This window comes from Dipodomys spectabilis, unplaced genomic scaffold, assembly GCF_019054845.1.
Source record: "Dipodomys spectabilis isolate Male_0828 unplaced genomic scaffold, ASM1905484v1 ptg000783l, whole genome shotgun sequence".
NCBI lineage: Eukaryota > Metazoa > Chordata > Mammalia > Rodentia > Heteromyidae > Dipodomys > Dipodomys spectabilis.
In genome coordinates, this window is record NW_024871460.1 from 29,197,261 (window position 1) to 29,217,250 (window position 19,990).

General features: G+C 34.6%; 1 protein-coding gene across 1 annotated transcript in view; it reads left to right on the forward strand.

Annotated features, from left to right (window-relative positions):
• Positions 1-19,990, forward strand: part of Mmp16 (matrix metallopeptidase 16) — a 237,477-nt gene that overhangs the window by 203,027 nt on the left and 14,460 nt on the right. Inside the window, exon 7 of the mRNA XM_042673081.1 lies at positions 7,754-7,892. Coding sequence (XP_042529015.1) covers positions 7,754-7,892 — 139 coding nt within the window. The remainder of the gene's footprint in view (positions 1-7,753; positions 7,893-19,990) is intronic.

Here is a 19,990-nt window from a genome sequence, read left to right on the forward strand (position 1 = left end):
ATAGCTGGGATTCTGTTGTTTGATTGATTGATTGGTTGTTTTTGCAGTACTGTCACTGTACTTATTAAGCAAACACTCTACCAATTGAGTAACACTTAAGCCCCATGATACCATTCATCGCAATCATAAATGACATCCAATAAAAGGTCCACAAAAACACTTTCAGTATTTTTTAAATGATTTTGTATTAGATTTTATTGCATTGTATTTTTTTTTCATTTGAGAGGATGCATCTTCATTTGGGGTAGATTGCTAGAGGTCAGATTACTGGGTCAAGAAAACAAAGACTTCACCAAACTGATCTTCATAGGTTTTGCCCTGTTTCATACCCTTATCATGACTATGTGAGTAATCTCATTTCTATATGACACCACACTGAAATAATCTGACAAGAAAGACATCATATCATAGAGAGTTTTCAGCCTATATTTCTCTCATAATTGAAGTTATCTTTTCATTCACTTTGCTGTTACTTTGAATTTTCTGTACAATTGTTACTGAGTTTTTATGACTTTGAAAAAGTTTCTTAAGCACTATCATAAATATTGTTTGTGATAAGCAAGTATGTTCTTCCTGTCATAGACTTTAGTTTGCCAAAGGCATGCTGCCTTTTTTGTTAAAAAGAGTATTTTTCAGTGAGCTACAATGCATGAAAACAAAATAATACTTTATGTAATATAGTTAATTTTTAATACAGGGTAGCACAAACTTATTTTTTACTTTAAAATTTTTTATTGTCAAGGTGATGTACAGAGAGGTTACAGTTGTATAAGTAAGGTAATAAGTACATTTCCTGTTAAACGTGTTACCCCTTTCCTCATTTTTCTCCTAATTTCCCTCCCCCTTAACCCCCACCCACAAGTTACACAGATAATTTACAAAGTACTGTCTTGTGTATATCACTGTTGCATTGTTTCCTTGTCTCACCATTATGTTGCTCCCCTTCCCTTCCCTAATTCAAATAAACATATACAATACTCAGGTACCAAAATCAAAAACAGTGACAACATGAGATATACCATAAGGGTAAGAACATACGAAAGAAACAAAAAAGTCACACAGTACATTAAAAAAAAAAGAACAGCAAAGAAAAGCCTTGTGTCCATGTTCATTTCGCTTAGCATCATCTTTTTTTTTAAATCTTTTTTTGTGAAAATACCGTACAGAGGGGCTACAATTACATGGGCAAGGTAAAGAGTACATTTCTTATCAAGCATTGTTGCCCCCTCCTTTGTTTCCCCTTCCCATCTCTTCCCATTTCCACCGCCCACCCCCAGCCGGCCAAAGCTTAAAGTTCGTTTTTCAACATAACGACTTGTACATCTCATTGTTGCAATGGGTCCACCTATATCCCTATTTAAATGGTTTGTTTTTGCCCTTCCCCTCCACAAATTATACCAGCATCAAAAACAATGAAAGCAGGGGTTATACCATGGGGGAGGGGCATACAAAGCAACAAAGAAATCATCTTATAAATATGTTAGAAACAATTGCAAGAAAGAAAAAAAACATTTGAATCTTTATCTTGGGGTTCATTTCACCTAACATCAACTTATTTGACCTTTTCTGCTTGTATGGTCATATGTACATAGCTATTGAGCTATTCTGCTCCTCTGCTAAGATTATCCTAGATGTATGCTAATTATTACAAATAAGGGAAAACATGGGCCTATGTTTCTTTGGGTTTGGCTATTTATAATCATTGAAATACAATTTAATGAATAATTTACTAAAACGTGCATTTTATCTGCTTTTTGTAAATAATATAGAGTAAGGCAGTATTGTATAAAAATGTGACTGAGTCTTCAATTAGAACTTGAGAAGGATCTGAAGAGGAACTGGAAGGTAGATGTGTGCTGACTTTGACATATAATGTCTTTCTACCTTTTCCCATGTCCCTCTTGTTACTAAAGTAGGTTGTAATGGATGCAATGAAAACACACACACACACACACACACACACACACAAGTCCAATTTTCTAGTGTGTGGATTTTACATTCCAATATTCTAAAAAATAAGTATTTTATCACCTTTCTATATTCTACTAATATATAATTTAAATTCAATTTTTTTATTATTATTGTGAAAATACCAAATAGAGGGGTTACAATTACATGGGCAAGATAGTGAGTACATTTCTTATCAAGCATTGTTGCCTCCTCCTTTGTTTCCCCATACCATCCCTTCCCTTCTCCACCCCCGACACCCCCATACCCCCCTACCACAACCACCACCACCACCACCACCCACCCACCCACCCCGCCAAAGTTGTAAAGTTTGTTTTTCGACATAACGTCTTGTACATCTCATTGTGGTCATGGGTCCACCTGTAGTCCTATTTAAACAGTTTGTTTTTTTCCTTCCCCTCCACAAATTATATCAGCATCAAATACAGTGAAAGCAGGGTTTATACTCTGAGGGAGGTACATACAAAGAAACAAAGAAATCATCTTTTAAATATGTGGAAACAATCACAAGAAAGAAAAAAAAACCTTTTGAATCCTTATCTTGGAGTTCATTTCACCTAACATTAACTTGTTTGACAGTTTCTGTTAAACTTAATCTTTCTGTCTATAGTTTGTTAAAATACTTGATTTCTATTGTATGTATTTTACTGTTTAAATATTAAGTGATGAATCCAAATACTTATCTAAAATATCCTAAAAATAAACAATGTAGCAATTTGTGCTGTGGCTCAAGCAGTAGAGTGCTAGCCTTGACCTGAAGAGTGCAGGGACAACACCCAAGCCCAGAGTTCAAGTCCCACAACTGACAAAACAAAACACAACAAAAATAAATAAATAAAATAAGCAATGTACTCATTAGGTTGTGATTGTCAATGTTTTTTAAAATCAGTGATTTCACTAATTAGTTACAAATGTGCCGTGAGATAAGAGTCTGGCATATGGTATTGATAGACCTTTCAACAAATATACTTTATGAGAAATTCTGGATATTTCTGATTATTTGCTTTTTCTCCATCATATATACATCAGTAAGCCAGCTTAATGGTGGAATGTATTAGATACAGTGACACTAGTTCTACAACATTCTTTACTCAGATTTCAGGTGGGTGGGCATCAGCCATCTTGCCTGTAAATCCTATTCAAGTAGAATGTTTTTCCTGTGGTCTCATGACCCTCAGCTTTTACTTTTGATAAGTTAGGTCAACATCTTGTGCCTTCAAAAGAGCAGTGGCCTGAATGGATAAGTGATTTAGACATCCACTTTTATCTGAGAACTCATTGCTAGCTCCTGCCTAATAGTCATAGTGTTATCCCTGAACAGTTCCCTATTCAACTCCAACAACTGTGAATCTGGCTCCCAACAGTTACTCCTCCCTGGAAAGATCCACAGTAGTTCCTCAGATATCTCTTTCTGCTTGATAAGGGGTAGACACAAATTCAGGCCTCATGAATTTCTTCTTCTGCTTTTTAAGTGTTCAAATAAATTCTCTTTCCTCCTGTTTGGTAAAAAGCAGCAAGATTTGGTCTTTCTTTTGCCATTGTTACATATCTGATTTCTAGAAGCTTGAGAAACCAAGATGATTAATGCGTATAGAAACTCTGTATGTGTTTTCTTAATGTATCTTTACCACTAATGAGTCCCCTTGATTTTAAAAGTCCTGAAAATAGCGTTCTCCACTGATAGTCCATCAATCACATCATCACTTCATATTCAGACTTCAGGGGAACACTTTCTCCATAGAGTTCTCTGCAGCAGTATGTCTGTGACAGCCAAAATTGTAAAGGAAATAGAAGAACAGTGAACCTGAACTAAATGCTTCTTGTTACTGCTTCCTTATATATACTCCATAGTCCTCTGAGGATTTATCTCTGTGAACAAAATGTTTTTTCTGGATCCAGTGTTACATGAAAAGTTAAAATGATGTGTAAGACCTCATACATGTTTATACCTCAAAAGAAATATTCATATCTAAGTAGAAATTTCAAATTAATCATTTTTAGAACTCTTTTCAGAGGTTTACTTCACAGAAGTGCTGGTGATTAATTTATTAAACTTACTTTTATCCACTTCTATTAGTACTACAGAGAAAAGGAAGGGAAAGAGGCCAGAAATGCCACAGACACAGATTTTGGGGGTGAAGGGGGGGATGGGGAAGCTCTGGTGAGATTGCTTCTCATCTTTCTCTTCACATCTGAAGTAAGAACAGAACTTACATTGTTTGCAAAGTTGAAAACAAATATGTTTTTCCTTTATAGTTCAAAGATTTAAATATCACATCCTTCTAGAAACAGAATATGTGCTAGACATATGCTTCTTCAAGTAGAATGTCTTTCTTGTAGTCTTATGACTCTCACACAGCTTTTACATTTTATAAGTAAGGAAAACATCTTGTTCATAGACAGGAAGACATGTAGGTTTAATTTTAAAGCTTTGGATTTTAAAGGATCACTTGGTTTGTACCTTGCTCTTTCAAGTTACTCTCTTTCAAAAAGTATTTATAAATTATTTACTATGCACAAGGACGTTTTCTAGCACAGGAGATCTATACATGAGCAAAAGATAACCCTGTCATTATAGAGGTTAGCTTAGTATGAAGACAGAATTAACAATAATAAACAAAATGGGATAAAACAGTGAAAAATGCAACAGAAGAAAACCATGCTTGGTAAGGAGGTGGGGAAAGACAGCAGATGTGTGTGGGTGAAGTGATGGACTTCCTTCACTTTTAGATAAGGCTGTTGGAGAAATGTATCATGTGTAAGGAGAGTTTCAGCTGTGCAGAGACCTGAATACCACTTGAAATCTTCCTTCTCTAAAGATTATTCCCAGTCCCTTTTTCTGAAATGGCAGTCTCTGGTGACTGGTAAAAGTCTACCTCCTCTGTGACAAAATGCATCCTAAATTGTTTGCACCATTGCTTTCTGCTAAATTGACAAGCCCGTGGCTAAGGTGAATAGAATCACAACCAAGCAGAACATCTATAAGTGACTCTGCCAAGTCAAAGGAAAAATTAGTCTTTCATGGTGCTGCATTACCTTCTGAGGTTTTGCAAATGGACTGTAGCCATCTTGAGGGAGAAATTTCATTTCTCCACTTATTAGAGGCAAGTTAGGATTGTTTTCCTATCTACCAATGGCAGCCTGGGTCTGTACCATTCGCCATTGGCTCTGTCTTCAAATATGGGGACAGTGTAGCAATATAAAGGGCTTCTGTAGGAGAAAGTAGGAAAGAGCTTGTGTGTCATTGTTCATGCCATCAGTAACCAAATAATACTTATTTCTTTATAAGAATCTAGTACATGCGTGATGGACTTAATTTTTTACAAGTAGGTTTAAATTATATCATAGACACATTTTATTTGGAGGCTGGCAAGATATTAGACTCAGTTGAAAGCTTTGTATAGCTAGACAATGTTTATTTTCCTTTGCATGATCCTAATATCATATGCTCACATTCTGTGAGCAGATACCCCTAATCCTTACGTCCCTATACATTTCCCTGAATCAATATTTTCACGAAGTAACTTTTTAAAATTCATTTAGTTTTACTACTGCACATGGACAAAATCATCCCAGTGGCATGATGGTTATCAAGAAAGGTTAATTACATAAGAAATTCTGTGGGATAAAGAAATACACGACTAGGATCAGAATGTAGCTGCAATCTGAAAAGGAAACAATAAACAAGAGATACACTCTAAACAGAAAAGTAAATGGAAAGTATAGAATAACTCATTTTCAACATAATTTTAACAATTACAACCAAAACTTTGGTGCTATTTGACCAGTTTTCTAGAAGTCGTTTATATTTAGTACAGTAATCATGCTATGAATTAGAAATAAGTTTGTAATTAACTACATGATAATTATTTTGGCCAAGGCCACATAATAACTCTTTTAGAGAACAGAGCAAGAATAGAGTATGAACTCAGATCCATTAAGTTATTTCTTCTTTTCTAAATGACATCTAGAATATGTTAGGACTATTCAAGGCACCTAAGAGAGCTGATTATTTAGATATGTTAGGTAGGACACTATTTTTATATTTTCTGAAATCCAAGAATTCTCAGTAGATGTATACATGCATTAGTATATGAATAAATGATAAATCCAGGAAGTTCAGTCAGACCAACCTATTATTAGCCCCAAATTTGGGGAAACAGTCTAATAACTCATTTATTAATATCTTATTCCAGAGAAGGTATCAAGAAAGAAGAAAATGAATTAAAAATATTTTTGTGATATATCCTTGTCCATCTAATATAAATGTTTAACTTTTAAGTGAAATTAGCTGGTATAGACTGAAATTTGAAATGAAGTGAAATATGACTTAAAATAAAATATTTAGGGTTGGGAAGGTGGCTCAATGGTAGACTGCTTGCCTCACATGCATGATGCCCTGGGTTTGATTCATCAGCACCACATAAGCAGAATAAGCTGAAAGTGGCGCTGTGGCTCAAGCAGTAGAGCACTAGCTTTGAGCTGAAGAGCTGAGGGACAGCACCCAGGCCCAGAGTTCAGGCCCCATGACTGACACAAACATAAATAAATAAATAAAATAAAATAAAATCTTTAATGTATTGAAAATTAATTTTTATTTTTAACAAGTTTTTTAATTGCAAAAATATAGCACAGAGGGGTTACAATTACATGAGCAAGGAAATGAGTACATTTCTTATCAAGCATTATTGCCTCCTCCTTTGTTTTTCCCTACCATCCCTTCCCTCCCATCACCATGACTACACTACCCCCTACCCCCTGCACCCTCCACCAAAGTTGTACAGCTCATTTTTCAACATTAAAATGGTTGGTTTTCTCATTTTAAAGAACTATGAAAAATAGATAATAGAAAACTAATAGCTTAAAACCAATATTATAAAATGTACCTAATTCTGAGTTGGTTTTGGGGAGTTGATTTTGTTATTTTCTTTTTTCTATCAGTACTTATATCAAAACTCATTCACTACTTCATGAGCACCTTTAATAGGAGAAATCTGATATTATTCACTTGAAGAAAACAAGAAACAGAGTAGCCTGGGCTGTGATTGAGTTTGTTATGAAAGTGAATAGCACAAGCAATTAACACACTGATGATGGTTTTTTTCAAGATAACCTTTGTTCCTTATGTATCCAATATTCAACATCCCAGGAAACATTTTGATAATTAAACAGAAAAGAGTTCTTGTCATTACATGGTAAAATAAGTGTAACATGGGTGAGCTAGGAGGTGGAACCTCCTTGTTTAATCCCCAACTTTTCAAGTATGAAGGACTTTGCATATATTTAGCAATGCTAGGATGCATATAATAAGCATATGTGGCCACAGTACCAGCCAATTCTCTGTGTTTTTTTTTTTTTTCATCTAGAATGCCCTGAATACAAAATTAATCATGAGGGCAAAGCTAGCTTATAAGCAGAAACATTTACCTATTATCCAGTACCATGCAATTTGTATCTGTTATTTATCTGAGTATGAATTTGAATTTCACAAGTGCTACTAATTGTCTAGTATGAAAACGTTGAAAAGGATCATCTAGTAAAGTAAAATGGAAAGTTCAAGTATTTGTCATTATGTTTTTAATCACATGACATGATTTTAAATTTGGGAGTTTACTGCAAAGCTTTTTACCTAGTTTACTACAAAAATTAGTCAGCTATTTCTCTGTTTTGTTTCTGAGCCATTAAAATAGTACTAAAATAGCTTCACAACTGCCCAACTAAACATTGGGGAGAAAGTCTGGAGAGGCCTATGTGTTCACTGAGCGACATTTTGCTTGGTTTGCAGGACCAGTGGTTTTGGCGAGTGAGAAACAACAGGGTGATGGATGGATACCCCATGCAAATTACTTACTTCTGGCGGGGCTTACCGCCTAGTATTGATGCTGTGTATGAAAATAGTGATGGGAATTTTGTCTTCTTTAAAGGTAAGGATGTTTTCCATATCTTCTCTGTCCTATATTGGTCATTTTTTCATAGACATTTATCATATATAGAGATGAGTAAGTAAACCTGATTCTGATTAGGTAGCAGATGGATTTTATAAAATTTATATTGAATAGTGATATCAGTACATGAATGAATATATATATGTATATATATTTTTAATACATCCTCAAGTATGAAATCAAATTTTGGTGACATCCTGTTCTCTAGGAACTTTTATATATAAGTTAAAAACATAAAAAATAAAAGACAATAAAAGTCAGTTGTAATGGCTCATACCTGTGTTGCAGCTGCTCAGTAGGATGAGGCAGGAAGATCATTTGAGCCTAGGAGTTGGAGACAAGCCTGGTCAACATAACGAGATCTTGTCTTAGAAAAACAAAAAAGGGAAGAAAGAAGGAAAGGAAATAAATAGACTTTTTTATTATCTTTGTTGGATAATATCTGTCATAATTCATTTCCACATATTCTTAAATTTTTGCTGCAGCTGTTCAGCAAAAACAAGAGAAAAAAGGTTAAGAGAAGCTACGAACCGAACAATTTCCCTACTTATATATATGTGAAATGTTGTCAGTTATTCATTTGAGTGGTAAATTTCACTTTCACAAATGCTGCTAATTGTCTCCTTTGAAAACCATCACCTACTAAAGTGATTCCTCTGTCCTTAAAATTTGACAATGGTAAACCTTAATTAAGCCTGGGGAAAGGATAGGAATGAAACAGACTAGATTTGAGAATTGAGGGAATTGTGACCTGAAACTGTAGAAAGAATATGATTGGATTTGTCAGTGAAGAGACTGAAAGACTGAACTATGAGTTTAGGGAAACAAAAGGAAATTTGCACTAAAACCAGGAGATTTTCTCATCATCAAACCAATACAATTTGATGATGGAAAATTAAAAGACAGGGAAACTCTTGAAACATTATCAGTGAGGTTCAAACTATCCGTATAAAATAAAAGTCTGTCCTAGGAATTTATTTTGTCTTGGAAAATTATATAGAAAGAGAGAGAGACAGACAGACAGAGACAGAGAGACAGAGAGAGGGAGAAAAAAGAAGAAAGAAAGAGAGAAAGAGTAAGAAAAAAGAAAGAAAGAAAGAAAGAGAGAGAGAAGAAAAGAAGGAAAGAAAGGAAGGAAGGAAGAAAGAAAAGAAAGAAAGAAAGAAAGAGAGAGAGAGAAAGAGAAAGGAAGGAAGGAAGGAAAAGATGGTACAATCTTGAGATTATTGCTATATATAAACTACTTAGCCCATGATAGCTGCCACAAAAAAATTATCACCTTCTGTTTCTGGTAATATGTGTTGTTCTTCCCTGTTGTTGTATAAGTACATAACTGAACTAGACATGTATTGTAGCACTGATCAAGTTGAGGATACCATCTTAAAGACTGTGAATCTTAAAAGCATGATATATGGAAGGAGATTTCCTCCCCCATTCCCTTCTTAGCTCCCAAGAGTGGCTACAAAAAGGAGAGGAGAAGGCTAACCCCTTCGGGCTATTCCAGGAGGCTTCGTCTCCAGGCAGCATCAATAGTGCTCTCTGACAGAACTGCCTGAGGGAAGAACTGCCATAGCAAACCAGAGGTGTGAGAGCTTTTTGCTGTCTCTGAAGCTTTTCAGTTTTGTGCAATGTGCTTTTTTCTCCTCACTGGTGGAATAGCTGGAATCTTTTCATGTGTCACCAGCCAGCATAAAAGGCCAGTCCTTTTATGTAAGCAATACTTTCAGACTAACACACAGGATTTGTATTTTCAAAAAAAAGCCTAATGTTAACTCCAACATTTAATTATAAATTTCATCATTGGAGATGGATCTTGTTTCTATTTTATTGATACCAATTCTGTTCCCCAGGTAATATTGGGGAACATAGTACACACTCAGTAAATACTTTGAAAGGGCTGAGGGGAATGCAGCCATCAAATTCAATGCATATTCTACAAAAATTTAAAAAATCGGGGGAAGTGATAGAATTGAGAGGTATGGGGGAGAATGATAAAGGGGTGAATTTGATCAGGATTCATTGTCTTTATATGCTGCATTGTGGAATGGCAACTCCTTTGTACAATTGCTTAAAGATAAAAATAAGACTTCAAAAATATTTTGATTAAAAACAATACCATGGAACCTGGAGGGATCCTCAAGTAGTAGAGTTCAGCTGTGAGTGAAAGCTGATTGGGAACAAGAGGCCCTGAGTTGAAGCTTCAATGCCAACACATATTTTTTTTAAAGCAATATCATGAAATACTAATTTGACTCCATAGGTGTTCCTTATTTTTCTGGTGCTAACAGTAACAACTGTGTCTCTTGTCACAAGATATATTTAACTTCTAGAACAGTTGTTTCTTGTGATCCATTGTACTCATCGGGCAAAGTTTGTTCCTTGGATCTGGTGACTTCAAAGACCATCCTCTACTGCCTCTTCCCTTGTTTGATTTACCTCCACCTTCAGATTAACAACCTCTCCAATACCCAGATAGGATGTAAATAATCCTGCTCCAAACCAGTTATTCTCCAGAGGGAACCAATAGCTCTGGTGTCGCCATCAAGACCATCTCCTCCTCTAATCTCTTCATCACCTGTGGAAGAAGCTAAGGAGAGAGCTCTAGAAATGTGGCCTTCTGATAGAAGTTACAGCTTGGCCTGACCATCCCCACAACAATCACAATCAAAAGGAAAGTCTCAGCTCAACACTATCTTCTTATGTCCTTTATTCCTTCAAAAAGTCCAGATAGTGACTACTTTATTGTTCATCTCCAGACAGCCAACCCTACTCTGCCCTGTGGGTCAGGAGATCCAAGCTCTTTATCTAAGAATCCAACCCTTTCCCCACCTTAATTCTTACCCCTTAACCACCTACTTATTTCTCTCATGTGTTGTTTATCCAGAACCTTCCACTAGGACATCCACTTCAGAAAGAAAGGTGTTCTTTCTTCTCTTTTATGCTGTCATACTCTCAGCATTTTGCAACATTTGAAAACTTAGTTTAGGTTACAAAACCTAAATATATAATGTCTTTGTCATTATGCTGATTTCCTTAATATTTAAAAATGTAAAAATTATTTTTGTGTCAGTGGTTATATCCTAAATAAATCAGGCCAGAGTTCAGTGTCTTTGTAAAAGAATTCTGTCTTATTTATACTTTAGATGGCATATACTCAGCAAAGACTTCTTGTGTGAAGTAAGAATAAAAGAGAAGCCTTAGTTTATAGGCCTATATTACAGGCCTATGCAAATTTGTCTACACTAATCGTTGTGAATGACCATTGTAGATGAAGCTAGAGTGGATTTAAGGATTGTTCTGGAAAGTGTTCCTTTCTTTAGACCTCTTCATCTTCATATACTTGGTCTTTGTCCTTTCCTTCCTTGTGTTCACAGTGTCATTTTTATGTTATTCTCTCGTCTTCTAATAGTATACAATTATAGTGAATTCACATTATCTTTTATTATCCCTATTTAATGAAAATCTATGTTCAGATATAATAGTATCAACAATATATTTGCTGAAAATTTTCTGTTAATGTTTTTGTCTTATATAATGACATGTCAATCAGTGTTTTATTTATAAAGTATATTGCCTTAGTAATATAAAAATAAGAATATCATCCATGTTATTTGTCCAATACAGCATCAAAGGACAAAGGAATGTGGAAGAGAGAACTGCTTGGGGTTAGAGCCCAGACATTCGCAGTTAGACCTTATAAGTCCTAGAGAAAGCACTGGTCTATACATCTGTTTCAGGGAAACCATAGTAGAGAATCATTCAGTAGGAATAAAGGAGTCACACAGAGCAGCACTCACAGAGGGATGTCTATTGCTACAACGTGCATAATAAATATTAGATAAGGTACTCCTCAATAGGGAGGGGTAATTAAGAATATCTATTATTCTGACTCTGCCTAACAGATATTCAAAGTAAAACATGAAATAATTAAATTAGTACCATGTAATATGTCTAGAATAAAGTTCAAGAGTATTTATAAAAACACAAAAACACTGCCCTCAACTGTAAAATTTATAACATCAAGCCTATTCAACATTCTACTGGATATGGTATCTAGTGTAATAAGATAAGAAGTATGAATTAAAATCAGCCATATTGCAAAGAAAAAGAAATTGCACCGGCAAACCAATAGGGATATAGAGATTGCATTCAAAAAGGTTTATCAATTGATGAGTGAAGTCAGCAAAGTTGTAGAACACAAGAAAATTATAGAAATATCAGATGTTTGTGTATGTATATGTGCGGCGTGTGTGTGTGTGTGTGTGTGTGTGTGTGTGTGTGTGTGTGTGTGTGTGTGTGAAGAGCTTTTAGAGTCTGAAATTTTATCCTCTTTATAAGTTATTTCTAAGGTAAAAGCTTAGTCTGTCTCACTTTCATGAAGATTGATAAAAGATATGGAATTCCTTAAACAAAGAATACAGTATAGACAAACTTGACCATAGCATTGCCATGTTTACAATTTTGCTGAACCCCAGTTCTGAAGGAGTGATATAAAGATGACCAGGTAACTCCTGTGCCTGTAGGTAATTTTATCATACAAACTTTAAGAACTTGAATTGTGTGTGTGTGTGTGTGTGTGTGTGTGTGTGTGTGTGTGTGTGTAATGTGCTGGTCCTGGTGCTTGAACCCAAGGCCTGGATGCTATCCCTGGGCTTCTTTTGCTCAAAAGTAGTGCTCTACCATTCGAGCCACTTCCAACTTTTTAGACCCATTGGAGATTTTCGTTCCTGGGCTGGCTTCAGACCATGAGTCTCACATCTCAGTTTTCTGAAGAGCTAGGATTACAGCCCTGTGCCACCCTGCTGCCTAAATAGCTTTTAAGGGATTTTTTTTTACTCTTGACAGTAAACAAATCTTCCCTTTATTGTGGAAAAAGACACTCTCTTTATAAGCTGAGATTATTTGCTATGAAATATATTCCAGAACAAAGGCAATCAGTGCCTCCCTTTGTAAGGCATTCTGAAAAGCAAGAAATCTCTGGAAAAATGTCTCCTATCACATATTAGCAAAGAAACATGAAGAATTAAAAAAACTATTTTAAGGCCACAACATCCAAAAGTAGAAAATATTGGGGTATCAGCAATAAAATGTATGTACTTATACATTTCTAAACTCTACTAAGTAAGGAAAAAATGTTTTATTCATAAGTTAGAGCACTCCAAATTGTTACAATGCAAATTCTAACCAAATTTATCTGTAGCTTTATATAATCTCAATCAAAGCATTTACAGGCTTTTATGGAGTAATGGTCAGGCTAATTTTAAAATCCATATGCAAAAGACCTAGTATAACTAAAACTATTTTGAATTTTTTATTTTAAATATTATTTTAAGATTATGGTTCTGATGACTGTGACATTGTCATCAAGATAGAAAATATGGATCAGTAGAGGAGAAGAGACTATTCAAATAATCACAAACTTATGTGCACAAGTAACTTTAGTCTTTTTTTTTTCCTTTGAAAGATACAGGGAAAATTTAAGAAAAAGTAGACTTCTTTGTTAACAATGCCAAAACTATTGTATATTTATATATAAGTAAACAACCATCATTCAATTTCCTATCTCCAGCCATACACAATAATTAACATGGTCTTAAGCTTAATGATTAATTTGCACTCAGATTAGAGTTGCGGAAAGGGAGAAGGAGTACAAAGAATCATGAAAGAACTCAGGATTATTAAAATGTTTATTGTATTAATAATGTTGAGCTTTTGAATGTTGAGTTTTTGAAAGGTAGGGAAGGAGAAAGAGACAAGGCAGGAAGGAATCTAGTTTTAATCTTGTGTATGTGGATATTGAGTATTTAAAGTGTGTACCTTCTCTCCAACTTACAATTGGGGAACCTTTCAAAAGTCAGATGGCTATATGTGTGTAGATTCATTTCTGGGTCCTCTAATCCATTCCATTGCTCTATATCTGTTTATGTGCCATACCACAATGCTTGTGTTACTGTATCTCTGTAGTATAATTTGAAATAAAGGCTCATACTGCTTCCAGTATTACTGTGTTTTTGTTGTTGTTGTTGTTGTATTTTTTATTAGGATTTCTTTAGTTATTCAGATCTTTGAGCTTCTATATGAGTTTGGGGATTAATCTTTTCATCTCTGCGTGAAACGACATTGGCTTTTGATAAGATTACATTCAATCTGTCTATGATTTTTAGAAGTATGGACATTTTAGTAATATTAGTTTTTTAATCTATGTGCATGGATGGGAAGTCTTTCCGTGTTATGGTGTCTTCTTAATTTGTTTCCAAAGTTTTATAGTTTGCAATATAGAGGTCATTCACCTCTAGGGTTCTTATTCATGGGTATATTTTTGAGACTATTGTAAATAGAATTGTTCTATTACTTTCTTTCTCAGCCTGTTTACTATTGGTATACAAAAAAGCTACTGATTTTTATATTGGAAATTGTAACCTGTAATGTATTGCCAAAGGTGTTTATCAGATCTAGGATTTTGAGGTGGAGTCTTCATAATCCTTTACCTGTAGGATTGTACACATTGAAAACAGGGATAGTTTGACTTCATTCCCAATTTGGCTCTCTTTTATTTTTTTTCTCCTACTTTATTGCCCTGGCTAGGAATTCCACTACTCTATTGAATAAGAGTGTGGTGAGTGGAAGCTCTTGTTTCATTACTTACGTTAAAGCAAATGATTTTTCCCCCTGTTTAGAATAATATTGATAGCCAGGATCCATTGGCTTCGGCCTGTAATCGTAACTACTCAGCACGCTGAGATATAAGTTTAACAGGAAGCCAGCCCAGGCAGGAAAGTCTCTGATAACCCCCAAGAAACCAGTGGAGTTATTGCTTAGGTGGTAGTGGTAGAGTGCCAATTTTGAATGAAAAAGCACACATACAAAATGATGATCACCTTTTTGTCCTAGTTTCTTCTGAGTTTTTATCATAAAAGGATATTGAATTTTGGCAAAGGCTTTTTCTGCGTCAATTGAGATGATCATATGATCCTTGTTCTTAACACTGTTTATGTGATGCATTTTTAATATCAATATGCATATATTCAATCAACCTTGAATACCTGTAATAAAACCAACTTAACCAGGGTATATAATCTTTCAGATGTGTTGTTGCTTTCAGCTAGCAAGTATTTTACTGAGATTTTTTGCATCTGTGTTCATCAAAGAGATTGGTGTACAATAGTCTCTTATGTTATAGCCATGACCATTTCTGTAATGAGTGTAATGCTGGTTTTACAGAATGACTTGGGTAGCTAATATTTTATTTCTATTTCATAGAAATAGAAGATGGGGAGTATTGGTCATAGTTTTTCGTGTAGATTTCAGCAGTGAATCCATTGTGTACTAGCTTTACTTTGTTGGGAGATTCTTTATTAATGCTTTAATCTCATTGTTTGTTACAGATATATTAAAGTGATCTATATCCTCTTGGTTCAATTTTGATGCATCAAATTTATCTAAAAAACATCCAGTTTTTTAGATTTATGAAGTGGTTGCATTAGTTAGAGAGACTTAGAAGTAGAAAATATCATAAACTTTTCTCCAGCAAGTAAATCTACTGCACTGTTTGTGCTAGTCAGCTCTCTTCCTGTTATTCGCATTAATCCATACAAGAAACTAACATTTTCTAGGCACAATCAAGGCAGATGTTTACATTCTAAATTATGAGACATTTTCAGATTGAGTGGTTATGTGATAATAATATCAAAAAGCCTGCATTGAAAATTGAGCTGGGGCAATCTCTTTCAAGAAATGAAAATGCATTTTAAAGTAAAGCTGCTGGAGTTGTCAAAATCAGTAATAGGCAAAAATCAAGTAGATGCACAGTTGTCTCAAAATTCTTATTGTTGCTATCACTTAATAACTTTAAGTAGTTCTTTTTGCCATGTTTGACAGTTTAATTTCAAAAGGCAAAAATACCATTTGTAGAATGGAAACTAAAGTATATGAGGCAGAAAAGAGGATAATAAAGTTGGAGAATAGGAGAAGCATACAAAATATGTGCAGAAAAAGAGAAGAATCATTTAAAAATACATGTCTTCAGAAGATAGCAAAGCAAAGAACTATTTCAGAAACAGTTTCTATTATTTTCATTTTTACTTTATTCCAAATGAATATTCATAAGCAAAGAATTTATTTACGCTGGTTACAAATTGTATTCTTGAGATGCTACCTAGGTCCAATGAAGTTTATTTGAGAAAATAATGTGCTTCTTACATAGTACAGTGGATAACAAAATAAATTTTTATTATAAATCAGTGAGTACACTACATATTCTTTAATGTTGGAAATAGTGGAAAATTATTTCTAGAGTTGTATTTGGTTTTCAGTGATACTAGTATGTAAAAAATAAGTGTAGAACATGTGAATTCTTGTTTTGTTGAATGACAATTATTAGGGAATTTTAATGATACTTTTAGATTGCACATTGAGAAGAACTCAATATTTAAATAAAATGTCCAGAAATTTAACCATTAGGAAGAGTCCATTAGTAGTATGCCTTATCAGATTTAAGAATTCAAAAAGTCTATGATAGATTTCTATTATGGCTCTTTCTTTTTAATCATTCAAACTGCAATCGTTGAACCTAATTACAACTTTTTACTTTAAAAATTTCCCTAATCTTCCAAAATGTTTTAGCTCTCGGCCAATTTGAGTTTCCCAGGAAGCAGAGATACTGTTTGAAGGTCAAGAGTTTTGTTATAGAGGGAGGTGAGTCTGTGAAAGATAGGGGAGTAGGCAAGGCAACAGAAAGCCTAGATCTGTGCTGCAGCTGTTACAGAGTGTTAACAAATGTCTTGTTGAACTCTGGAGTAGACATTGCCTATTTTAGGAGACTCACACAAAGCAGAATTGGCCAGACTTCATTATCCTCCCGTGATCAGTGTTTCCTTCTAAGCTTCTGGGGGGAAAATCATATGACCAAGTAATGCATAAGTTACAAAGGCACTTAGCAGATAGTAAGTTCTTTTTTGAAAGAAAATCAGATCTGTACACCTCAGTAGCTGCCACATTTCCACAAAAGCATTGCAAATATAAGCCCATTAACTGGTGCCACAGAATCTAGGGAAATATAAATGGAGGCTTTTAATGACATCTTATAACCTTCAGACATTGACATTTATCCAAATTTCTTGAGTTACCTATGCATATATACAAGGCAGAAATTCAAACATAATCCAAGTAGGAGTACTACCATAGATAAATATAAGTAATTATTTATTTTGACATTAGTTATTTGAGAAGGTGATGAGCCAATTTGATCAGTACAATACTGTTATGTAACAATAACAATAAGTATAATTTACTGAGTCTTTCACTGGGATTGAGTGATTTAAAAGTCTCATTTTTTCTGGAACTCTGAATTAAAAGTGTTGACATCTTTTATACAAAATAGGAAATGAATGTTTAGTTACAATGACTTGTCCAAGATCTTATAACTTGTAATTAGGAAAGCTGTTCTCTTATTTCTTACTTAAAACTTGTTGAATACCCCCTTAATCCAAGACTCTAACAAAGAGAATATTAATGCTTTATGATAATTATTTTCAAATCCTTAAAATGTTTTCAGTAAGTGTATAGATAAAGATATAGATATAGATAATTTTGAAAAGTAATCATCTCTATGGTAATACTTACAAGTGGAGGCTTTATGGTATGAAGAAAACTCAGACATAAAAGAATTTTTGTTTTCTTTCTTTCTACAAATCATTTCACAGTCAGTGCTTCTTTCTTGATGAATCCCATTATCCTTCTCTTACTCTCTTAGCTACTGAGTTTTTCAAGGAAAGGTCAAAGAAGATGGTGTATAAAGATGGTGTATTGGCCTGTTCTTTACAAACGCAAGCAGCAGTGAGTGTCACTGTTCTACTGATCACTGTTAATAGTGGAAGATACAAAATATAAAAATAGAGTTATATAGACACTGAAAAAAATAGTTAATTTATTTTTGAACATTTTTAATAATAAGACCAAAAAAGAACAAACAAGCATGTATAGAAAATGGTGATTTATTTAACAAATTATTTTATTAATGTAGTTATTAATTAATATTTAAAGTGGAGAAAGTAGCAAATCATAGGCATATCTGAACACCAGAATGTGAACTCCTGTTCAGAGTTGATTTGGGAGAGTAAAATTAAAGTTAAAATGAGAAGACCTGGGCATAATACAGCTCTATTACTGATTGAATTGTATGATTTTTAGCACATCACTTTCTTGACCTGTAGAAAAAAAAAAAAGGCACATTGGTTCTCAAGTACATTTTTAGATTTAGTACAACTGAAGAAGAGATTGCACTCATGTTAGTAACACTAATGATTTCATAGAGTGTCAAGAACACATGTATGAATCATCACCCCCAGAGAAAGCAATATCCTATTGATAAAACTACTGTTGTGGGCTGGGAAGGTGGCTCAGTGGTAGAGCGCTTGCCTTGCAAGCCTGAGGCCCTGGATTCGATTCCTCAGCACCATATAAGCAAAAAGAAAAAAAAAAGCCGGAAGTGGCGCTGTGGCTCAAGTGGTAGAGTGCTAGCCTTGAGCTGAAGAGCTGAGGGACAGCGCCCAGGCCCAGAGTTCAGGCCCCACAACCAGACCCAAAAAAAAAAAAACTACAGTTGTCAGGTAACACTAAACTTCTCCCTAGGAATAATCGTTCATTTCATTTAACTCTTGATATGATTACTTCATGTGTGCCTCTGTCCTTTGTTAGCTCCAACAGAGCTGCAACTTGGCCTGTTGCCCTTCATTAATTTACTGGTAACTCCTTTTTCATTCACTACTATTAGCTTTTAATAAGGAGGTAGAGAATAGATGGATGGATGGTTCTCACTGAAAAAAAACTGTCATAGATGATCCACAAATGATAATCACTTTATGAAGTTATTTGATTTATTTATCAAAACGTTTTCTAACAATGTGCATTATTCCAAGTACAATGTTAGTAAGGATCAGTGTTTTACCACTTACTGAAGAACAAACATGTCACTGAAACCCAGTGAATCATTTCATTTGCCACAGAAGCAATATTTTCCTTGAAAAGTCAGACAATCTGATGTTAAGATAATTAAAAATCTAGCTCATGTATGCAAAAGGAAATTAATTGGGCATAAGTCTCACAGTCTTACAAATTAACAAACAGGAAGTAACTTCAACTTTGTCATGTGAAAAATGTTAACGCATTAAGATTTGAAAGGCATTATATAATTATATCTTCTTAATAAAGAGTTGGAAAATTAAATGTTAACATTCAGTATATCCGAGAATTCTATACTACACGTCAGGCAGTGCCTTTTTTATGTTTAATTGCTGTGATTCTATCATATAAACCTACAGAAAAGGTTGTCTGATATATTTGGGCCCAATTTTGTTTATTAAAGCACATACAAGTACACCTCTTAAAAGTCCCATCATATTTATTCCTAAAAAAGAGGGAAGGAGATAAAAATCTCTTGAGATGAGCATAGTAACCTATAAACTTAGTTACTCAGGAGGCTTATTTCAAAATATCATGGTTTGGGTCCAGCCACTCATACAATTTTGATATCATCTAGGGTTCAGGTACATTTCCTCTGCTGATTAAATAATTAAAGGACAAGAAATGGTATGAAGCAAACAGAACAGTTTATTTGAAAGCAAAAGAAATCGAAAAAGGGACAGTGAAGGAAACAGTAAAATGGACTATTTGTGCAATTTCAGGTTCCAGAACCAAATGTCCATAGTCCCTTTCTCAGGGCTCCTATATGTAAGGTCCCTTACCTCCTCTCTCCTAGTCTTATTGGTCAAGAAGTACACATGTGTTATGAGTAGGTTTGTGATTGCATCCCCTATGGAAGCTTCACTATGATTGGATCTCCTATCATAGTGCAGGAGTATTGAAGATGTGGATTCAATGGAAGCTGGGCGTGGCTAGCCACTCAGGGCACATGAGTTTGGGACCTGGAGCCTTTAGACATGATAGGTATTTATTACCATGTCATTATTCCCTATCATATTGGAGCCAGTCTTGGCCACCATCTTCCATCCTAACTATTTAGTCAGAGAGGCCTTTCTTCGCAGTTTTTAGGACATTCGTCTTATCAGGAAAACCAGAGT